This window comes from Camelus dromedarius, chromosome 1 (assembly GCF_036321535.1).
Source record: "Camelus dromedarius isolate mCamDro1 chromosome 1, mCamDro1.pat, whole genome shotgun sequence".
Taxonomy (NCBI): domain Eukaryota; kingdom Metazoa; phylum Chordata; class Mammalia; order Artiodactyla; family Camelidae; genus Camelus; species Camelus dromedarius.
This window is the reverse complement of record NC_087436.1, coordinates 105647638-105657650: the sequence shown is the minus strand read 5'-3', so window position 1 is coordinate 105657650 and position 10013 is coordinate 105647638. Positions and strand designations below refer to the sequence as shown.

The 10013-nt window shown below is 51.5% G+C and overlaps 1 protein-coding gene across 2 annotated transcripts; it reads left to right on the top strand.

The window, feature by feature from the left end:
* Window positions 1-1117: 1117 nt before the first annotated feature.
* Window positions 1118-6421, top strand: SOD3 (superoxide dismutase 3). 2 transcript variants are annotated; one of them, XM_031436563.2, is made up of 3 exons: window positions 1118-1249; window positions 2741-2881; window positions 4867-6421. In XM_031436563.2, exon 3 carries the CDS (start codon window positions 4883-4885, stop codon window positions 5612-5614), a length of 732 nt encoding a protein of 243 aa, XP_031292423.2. In that variant the 5' UTR covers window positions 1118-1249; window positions 2741-2881; window positions 4867-4882; the 3' UTR covers window positions 5615-6421. The 2 variants fall into 2 exon arrangements, with proteins under 2 accessions (XP_031292423.2, XP_064343845.1); XM_064487775.1 differs by lacking the exon at window positions 2741-2881 and having other exon boundaries at window positions 1126-1249.
* The last annotated feature ends 3592 nt before the right edge of the window (window positions 6422-10013 follow it).

Sequence of the window (10013 nt, the reverse complement as noted above, 5' to 3'; positions counted from 1 at the left end):
AATTTGAGTTCTTCCTGCCAAGTGGAGGTTCCCAAGCCTGGTTGTCCCCTAGAATAACCAGCTTTTAAAAAGATGATTCCAGGAAGCCCTGCTGGCAACTGATTCACTCAGCCTGGGATGGGGCCCAGAAGTCTAGTTTTTTGAACAAGCTTTCCTGCGGCCAGGACCAGTGTTTGGGTGTCTAGGGACCCTGTCCATCCCTCCCAGCTGTAGTCCCCACTCTGTACTGGAGGGATCTGTTGACACTGCTGCACACTCCCCAGAGCATGAACCCCAGAGGGCAGGGACGCATACAGCTTTGGGTACCGGCACACAGTGGAGTGAGCACCCACTAGGCGTTTATTGAAGGAAGACTGGAGGGCAGACAGGCAGGCGGGCAAGCTGCCTTTTCCCATGTGGGCTTTTCTAGAGGAGGGGAGAGCTTCTATTTCTGGAAAGAGCTTCTGTGATTGAAGAAAGATCATGGCAGCAAAGCAAGAAAGACCCCTGGAGGAGGGAAAGACTCATGGTACTCCCAAACCACACACTCTTTTAAAAGACTCCTCCATCACTTGAATAAGGAAGTGAGAACAAAGGATGAGTGTGATTACGTGCCGGACACCGGGTTAGCCTCATATCCCCATTTTACAGATGATGAAACAGAGGCACAGGGAGCTGGTCCAGGAGCACATCCTAAGGAAGAAACGCAGCCGGGATTCTGCAGCATGAGAGTGTGACCACTACCCCACCTGCCTCTCACCTCTCACAGGTGCAGCAGCAGAGTTCTGGAGAAAACATCACACACATTTGCAGGGTGTCCATTTCCACCTTAGAAGCATCCAGCAAAAATAAATCAGTAGCTGAGGAAATCAGGGGAGAGCAAAGGGCCTCTCAAGAAAAGAGGCCATTGTACACCTCTCCAAACAGGCTATTTTTTGTCGACTTTTTATTCCCTTGCTGCGCCCTGAAGGTCACTTGCTAAGTCTGCACAAATCAGTTACGTCACGAAAAGGAATACTGGGCCAGGGAACTGAGGTGGGGGGAGGAGGGGGCAGAGCTGGAAGAGGTGAGGCAATTCAGCAAGGCCCGCCCGGCCTGCTCCCCTCCCTAAGCCGGCCCAATGACCTTCTTTCCTCGCGGTGACCACTCCTCCCGCTGCTTCCCTGCGCGGCCACAAACAGCCGGGAGTCTGCCCACATTCCTGCGAACTGCGGCAGGGTGCTGCTCCCCATTTCTCAGGAGGAAAAGCTCTCTTGGAAGAGCTGGAAAGGTGGGTGCCAAGTCAAGGTTCATTTCATGCTTCTCAGAGCCTGCTTACTGAGTCTGATCCTGGGGCGGGGCATCCGACCTCTTCTTGGAAGAGTATTTGTTCATCTTCTGGGGAGAGAAACACACTTCATGACCGGGCCCAGCTGCTCTGAAGGGGAGGAGTGGGGAGGTGGGGAGAGAGGTGAAGAAGGCAACTGGGGAGAAAGTGACTGTTCTGGGATCTAACAAGGCCAGTCCGAGAGGACTCTGGTGTCCTCAGGTTAGAGATAACAGTGAGGAAGGCGGCTTCTCTGGATATTGCTTGGCGTGGGTGGCTAGGAAAAGCCACCTGTTTAGGAGAGGCACACGGGGGTGGGGGGTGGGGCTGGCTGGCTTAGGGTTGCAATCAGGGCCCTTCTCGGAGAGAGCCCTGGCCTTAGAACCTCCCAGAGCCTTCAGGGGTGTGCAGTCTTCCCAAACCCAGACCCAGGAAGGAGGCACCGGCTTGGTGGCTTGCATTGTCTCTGTGCGGTGATAACCTTGGCCTCCCCACCTCTGGACCAGTGAAGCCTTCAAAAAAACCACTTGGCCACGCACAGCTCAAACTAAGTTGGAGACTGTGTGGGAAGGGTGAGCCTTCTGCGGGCTGGCCTCCAGGACTCGAAGGGAAAGTTTAAGACCCAAGGAGTCAGGACTTCCCCTGGTTCAGGATCCAAGAAGAATTTGCTTTTTGTTAAGAGGACAATTTCTCCTTCAAGTGTTAATTAATACCCAATCATTCTTCAAAAGAATGGCCACATCCAAAACAATCTGATTTTGCTCCATGTTTTTAAGAAAAAAATCTTCCAATTGGCAGAGCCCTCCTGAAGGGCAGGACCAGCTCAGAAGGAGGGGCATGGTCACTTGATGATGACGGAGAGCTTGAGGCCAAGGTCTGGCCTCAGGGTTGGTCCCCTCCTTCCTGCACCCACTCCTTGGGGCTTCACCATAGTAACCAGGCCACATTAGAGGTGGTTCCTTTGAGGTCACTTTCTAGACTTCTCCCCCTACCTGTCACTCCTTTCCGGAGCCTTTCCTGGCTACGTCCTCCTCCCACGGCTTCAACAGCATCTTTCAGCTTTCAGGTCCTGAAATCTATCAGCAGTTTCTTACTAAGAGCAGCCATTAACTGAGAATTTTCTACATACCAGGCTCTGGGCTAAGTGCCTAAGGTAAACAGACCACACACTTTCAAATCCTGCCTCAGCCATTACTGAATGTGTAAGCTCTCGGGCAAGACCCTCACCTAGGGTCTTGCCCCTCGCCTCTCGGTGCCTCAGTTTCCCACACAATAGAATGGGGATAAAGGTAACACCCATCCTATAGGGTTTTTGTGAGGCTTACATGAATTAACATATGCAAAGTGCTTTTAATAGTGCCTGCCCTTGTCTTCAGCAAATATCAGCAATTCTAATTGTGTCTTTTAAGCCTCACAGCAAGTCTCTAAGGGAAGTATTGTTACCTCTATTTGCAGATAAGAAAACCGAGGCCCAGAGAGGAGGGAGAGAGCCCAACTTGAGTCTGCAGTCCAGCGTTTTCTCTGCTACTCTGCAGTGAAAATAGCAATTCAGCTACCCTTAGAGACTGAGTGGCAGTCAGGCTTCAGATCCAGCCAGTAAGTTTCGGATTCCATTCTCTCAATCACCATACTAGACTGCCTTTCTGTAATGGTTATGGAAAGAATAAACACTCAACCTCAGAATCTAATTTTAAAATAGCACCTGCTTTGGGACTGGAGAAGGCCTTTGAAAGTGCAATTGATCCTCAAATCAGTCCCTTGGAGGCAGTGATGATCCCTGTGGACAGACTTTAAAATGGGAAAATAGCCTGGCGTATCATATCTCATTTAATCCTCCCAGTGGCCCTCGGTGGTATTATCAGCCTTGTTTTACAGCCAAGAGAGAGTCAGTAACTTCCCCCATGATGTTACAGTCAGTTTATGTGACTGATTCTATGGTTGGGTCCCAGAATCTTTGATGGAGCTTTAAAAAAACAAAACAAAACAATTCATGCCCACTGAATCAGAATCCCTTGGGTGAGGCCTGGGCGCCTGATTTGTAAGAACCAGAATCTGATGTGCAGCCAACACTGAGAACCCCTTCCAGCCACTGCTCCTTCCGAGCACCAGAACCCTTGTTTCCAACCATCTGCTGAACATCTCACCTGGGCAGTCACCAGCATCTTGCCCTCTGCAGGCTCAGGCCGAATTTGCCCTCTCTCCCTTCTTCTCAGGGCCTGGTACCACCATCCAGCCAGCCAGTCTCTCCTGCTGGGAACTCAGTCATCCTCAGTTCCTCTTCCCTGCTGCCAGTGCTAGCCAAGATGTCTCCTGAACCCACGCCCTCCTCTATCTTTGCTTCCATCTCAGGAAAAGCCTTCATCTTTTCTGGTCTGAACTGTTGCTACTGCCTCTTAAAGTACCTCCTTCTGTCTGTATTTCTCCTCTGTGTCTCTATTTCTTCCTAGGCTATTCCCATTCCTTCTCACTGTCCTCTCCATCCCTGAAGTCCAGCCCAAACTTTCTCCAGAGTTAATAAACTAAAAACTATCTCAACACTCAGTCTTCTGCTTAGAAACTTCCGCCAGCACTAGCCTCCTGGCTAATAGCCGCACACCTTAGCACAGCAAACCCAGCTCCTCAATCCCTGGCTCAAAGTTTTCTCTTCAGCCTTGAGTCCTCCCTGGAGGCACAGGCCATGTTCCAGCCACACTGAATTTCCCCCACCCACAAAATGAACTGTGTCCTTTCACAGCCGGTTGTGACTCTTGCCTGAAATGGGCTTCTGACCTGGCTTGGCTGAAAAACTGCTACTTGTCTTGTGAGACCCTCAAAAGTCACCTCCTCTGGGAAGCCCTCCTGGAGTCTCCCAGGGAGATGGGCACTACTTACTCTGTCCTTTCCTAGTACAACGCTCCATCTTCAATCACAAGATGGCATTGGAATGATTTGATGACATGTCTGTCTCTCAGTGAACTCCTCATTCAACATTTACATATTAAATGTCTCCTGCTGCCAGATGCAAACCCAGATGCTGGGGATACTGATGAATAAAACTGAGTTTCTGGCTTCAAGTTTACAGAGCATGACAGGGAAGAGGGGTAGGGCACTTTAGAGAAAAGGCACAGGAAATGCAAGTAGGCAGGGGCAGCAAGCCTTACCCATGCCTGCAAGAGAGGATGCAGAGGGAAGGGGGGCAGAGATGAGGGACGGAGATGGGGAGAGGGAGATCTGGAAGGGCCATGAGAGCCTCCCTCATGTATCTGGAGTCAAGCCCTACCCCTGGGCAGACTGTCCTGAGACTCCCCATGCCATGGAGATGGGGCTTGGGAGGTCCTTGCTCAGATCTGTGGCTCAGAAAGACTCCTGTGAATTTTCTGGGATTATGTCTCATTTATCTTTACCACCACAGCACCGAATACAGTTCCTGGAACACAGCAGGCCCTGGAGAGACAGGGGCCGAAAGAACAAAAGCACGCTGGGCAAGGAAGCCCCCTGGTGGGGAGAGGGGAGGTTGGATTCAAGGACACCAGGGTCCCTGGGATTTCAGGTTTCCAGTGACTAAGTCTCGCTCTGCCCCCACCCCCTGCGGGTGCCCGCAGGTGCCCGACTCCAGCCATGCTGGCGCTGCTCTGTGCCTACCTGCTCATGGCGACACACGCCTCGGAAGCCTGGACCAACCCAGACCCGCAGGACCCCGGCTTCGGCATGGAGGAGCAGATCCGCGACATGCACGCCAAAGTGACGGAGATCTGGCAGGAGATGAAGCAGCGGCGGGCGGCGAGTGGCCAAGATGCTGCGCTGCACGCCGCCTGCCGCGTGCTGCCGTCGGCCGCGCTGGCCGCGGCGCAGCCCCGGGTGAGGGGCCTCGTGCTCTTCCGGCAGCTCCGGCCCGGCGCCCTGCTCGAGGCCTTCTTCCACCTGGAGGGCTTCCCGACCGAGCCCAACGTCACCAGCCGCGCCATCCACGTGCACCAGTTCGGGGACTTGACCCAGGGCTGCGACACCACCGGGCCGCACTACAACCCGCTGGGGGTGCCGCACCCGAAGCACCCGGGCGACTTCGGCAACTTCGCCGTGCGCGACGGCCAGCTCTGGAAGTACCGCTCCGGCCTGAACGCCTCGCTCTGCGGGCCGCACGCCATCGTGGGCCGCGCCGTGGTGGTCCACGAGGGCGAGGATGACCTGGGCCGCGGCGGCAACCAGGCCAGCGTGGAGAACGGCAACGCGGGCCGCCGGCTGGCCTGCTGCGTGGTGGGGCTGTGCGGGCCCGGGCCCTGGGCGCGCCAGGCGCAGGAGCACGCCGAGCACAAGAAGCGGCGGCGCGAGAGCGAGTGCAAGACCAGCTGAGCGCCCTCCTGCCGCGGCCAGAGAGCCCCCTCCACCTGCCCCGGGACCCCCTCCAAGCCCCGACACCCCTCCAGGCATCCGGGATCCCCTCCATGTGCCCCAGGCCCTTCTCTAGGGACCCCAGGATCCCCTCTGTGCCCTGACACCCCTGTAAGCACCTGAGACCCCTCCATGCTCTCTGGAATCCCCTCCACACCCTGACACCCCTCCAAGCGCCCGAGATGCCCTCCGTGTGACCCAGGACCTCCTCTGTCTATCCCAGGATCCCTCTATGCCTTGACATCACTCCAAAAACCCCCGGACCCCTCTACACCCTGACACCTCTCCAAAAGCCCAAGATCCCCTCCATGTGACCCAAGTCCCCCTCCCCACCCCCATCTTGATTTTTCTCCTGCTCCCAGAGACACTCTCCATCTGAGGTACCACTTCTGCCATGGCTGAGATCCCCCCAAATCCCTTCCATCTTAAGGCCTCCAACCATGTGCTGAGACAGCCTCTTTCATCCTGAGGGCACCCCGAGCTCTGAGGACCCCCAGAGATACTGAAATACTCCCATTTACCCTGAGGGTCTTCCAGACTCCCTGGGGTCCCTTTCCACCCTGACACCCCCCACCCCCACTCCCGCTTGGAGACCCCCTCTTGGGCTTGCCCAGCACTCCCACCCCCAGCATGTGCAGCCTGCACTTAGGAGCCCCTGCCCAGTGTCTCCAGCTATTCCCCCCACCCCTGCCCCAGAGAGCTGCTCCTTTGGGGGCTGTTTGACAGTCTTTGTGTTGCACATTAAAAGCTCAGCAATTCAGTACTGCATGGGGGCTTTGGTTACTTTTTTGGTTGGTTTGAGGCTTCTCTCCCTGCTCAGCAATTTTGCGAATGATAAAGGTATTTCCCAAATTCCTACAAGACCTCTCCTTCTCCCCTCCCCAGCTCCACTGGCTGAAATGTTTAGTCACTGTTTGTCATGCCCTTGGGTGTGGCTTGCAAGGTGGAGGAAACCAGGATCACCCAGGGAAGTGAAAAGAAAAAAAAAAAAAAAAAAGATACAGCTTCCTGGGCTATATCCCAGAGCTGTGAAATCCAAAGGGAGAAGAGAGAATCTATTTGCAACAAGCTTCCCAGTAATTATAAGGCTGGAGCCACTGGCCAGACACGAGGTGAGCACCAGCTCCGTGGGGCCCCGTGGCCTCCCACATCTGCCTCTGTGCGAAGCCTGTGGGCCCCCTTCCCGAATGGCAGAGACAGGGCCAGTGAGGCAGTGTCCCTGGGCAAGTTACAGGGGTTGGCATCTCCACAACCAGGGCAACGCTCTTCTTGACTACTTGGCGTGAAAGCGAGTTGGAAGCAGTGGGGTCCAAAGGCAGGCTGGTTTTGATTAAGGCTAAATGAAGGTTCTGCCTCTCTTTTTGAAAATTATTCTCTATTCACAGACAAGAGCAGTCTTGTGTGTTTGCTTTTATATACTGACTAGAAGTGCCCATGAGAGCTTTTCAGTCACCTGGGGCAGACTCACTTTCCAGCCTTTCCAGGCTTTGCCACCCTGGTTCCTCAGACTTTTAAGGCAGTGAGTCAAACTGAACCTTAGCCAGAAACCCATCCCCAGTGGTTATTTTTACCTTTTAAAGGACTAATGTGTTATTTAAAAACCTTTCCTTGAACCCAACTGACAACTGAGAAGAAAGGCTATTGCCTCGTGAATTTGCTCCACCAACTGGTTCTCACTGGTTTTGAAACTGAGCAGGACTCTGCGGGGCCTTCTTCGTGGACCCCTCGTGTTCCCTTCCTCTGGTTTATGGAAAACCTTTAGCCTCCTAGGCGTTCCTCGAGTTCCAAAGAGCAAATTTAATCAGAGAAGTGAGAAGGTGCAGAAACGAAGGAAAAGAGCCAAGCAAGACAAAATAATAATACTTTAGCCATCAAACAAAATTAAGGACCTTTAGTTCCTCCTCAGGGGCTATAGATAATATTCTTTGAGTTGTTTTGCAGATACTAAACCCCCACCAGGTGAAAAAAGTTAACAGCATGCTAACCTCAAGCATGTAGACCCTGGACCATTTGGAACCAGAAGGTTGATGATGGAGATTTCCACATCACCCTATCACCTCACCACCAACCTACCAGATGTATGTACATGAGATGACCACTCACCCCGTGACCCCCCTCCCTCACCTTAACTGTAAAAATCTTTCCCTGAAAGCCATCAAGGAGTTGGGATCTTTTGAAGATGAGCTGCCCGTTCTCCTTGCCTTGCCCCACATTGGGCACCTTGCAGTAAACGCTGCACTTTTCTTTGCCACAACCTGGTGTCAGTAGATTGGCTTTACCGCCCTTAGCCAAGTAGACTAGTTTGATTTGGTAACAGTTTGAGATATTAACTTGAAACTGTACAGGTCAGCACTGAGAAGGAATTAGCAAACCAAGCGTTTAAATATCCTGATTGCAAATAAACGCATTTGCCTATCCCCACAATTATAAATTGCGAAAATGAGGCAGCAATTACATCGGAACACACGACGGAGAGGGAGAACAGGCCGAACACCCCATCTTCAGCTCTGCTGCCCAGGTTACAGGGTAGTTCAGGGTCATCAAGGGAAGTGGGGCTTATGTTTCAGAAAGAGACTGGTGCTTCTCATCACTTACCTACTATATAGGTCCGTTCGAGCTGCTATCCCAAAATGCTGCAGACCAGATGGCTTACAAACAATAGGAATTTATTTCTCACAGTTCTGGAGGCTGGGAGTCCAAGATCAGGGTACCAGCATGGTCAGGCGAGAGCCCTCTTTGGGACGCATAGCCCGTACCTTTTTGCTGTGTTCTCACATGTTAGAAGAGGTGAGCGATTTCTTTGAAGCCTTTTTAAAGGCACTAATCTGATTTACAAGGGCTCCCCCTTCATGACTTTGGGACCCCCTACCAAAGGTCCCACCTTCTAATACTATCATATTTGGGGGTTAGGATTTCAACATGTGAATTTGGGGGGAACACAAACATTCAGATCATAGCACCTTCTGTTTTTAGTTTCTCTCTTCCCTACCCTTGACCCCCCAGATTGAAGAGATACCCTCACAGATCCGTTCCATTTCTGTTCTGTCCATGCATGGGAATGGGACTGATAAACTCTTCTATGGGGCTTCAGAGCCAAGAAACAAAGAGAGGAAATAAAAGGAGGACAAATGACAGTTCACTGTAAGGGCAAGGAATGTAATTAGCATGGTGGTTGACAGCTCAGGCTCAGGTGGAAAGGCCTGTTTGGAACCCTCCCTCAGCCACACTTACAAGCTGTGTGACCTGAGCAAGTCACTTCACCTCTCTGAGCCTGATTTCTCACATCTGTAAAACAAGGCTGTCACATTGGATTGTTGTGATGACTAAATCAAGTGTTACTCATGAGCAGTGTGTAACATTCCATGAAGACCTAAGGGTCTGATGCATGCCTAACTAACAACAATGGCTAAAGGTCAGAAAAATAGCTACCCAGTAATGGATTGGATGACCTTGTAAGGTAGTGAGGGCTGTGCAACCAGAAGGATTCAAGGAAAAGCAAGGCTGCTACCTCTTAGGAAGCAGGATTGGAAGGAGGATTTCTGCATCCATTAAGAGGCCAGCTGAGATGAATTCTGTGATGCCAGCTCTTGCGGGGAGGGGATCCAAGATGAAGGAAAGACTGTCAGCCTTAAGGGCAGGCATCTGGTTCTTGGCACAGAACCGGATATGTGCCACCCAACCCGCCCACGGGACCCCACTCGGCCCCTGGAGGCTATTTTTACTCCTCGCCTTTTCCAGATCTATTTTGTTAATCTCCTTATATTTGCTGTTTTGACTTCCCAGCCAGCTTGCTAATCAGTTTGCCTGTTTGACTCACAGGGTTTGCATTTGTCACTGAGACTTAAACACACGCTTCTTTTGATTTCTTTTTGTAAAATTAGAAGCGTTTGATGTAATGACTCTACCTAGACACAGCTGGTAAAGTGAGAATAATGCTCAAGTTTGCACAGTTTAAACACAATGTAGACAATAATTAGAAATGCTATCTTTAGATGTTTAGGATAAGCTTTTTCTCAGAACTGCAGTCAATTTTTTTTTTCCAAATGGGGCTTTTCAGTGCATATATATACAGAAATACTAAAAACTAAGAAAATAGAGCAAATCAGTGAGTGCTTTGGTCAACTTGAAAGCCTGCAGGAAATAAACCCACTGGTTTGAGATCTGGCGCTTTTGACTGAATGCATAAAACCTTTACATTCTCCATCTTTTTCATGACTACCATATGATCTAATAATTTTAGGTGACAGATTGCAAGTGATAAGTTGCTACAATATGCTAGAAGCTACGCTCAGCCTGGGCTTGGCCTTCGGTGAGGGCGGAGGAGGGAATGATGCAAATAATAAAGAGAATTCATCATCTA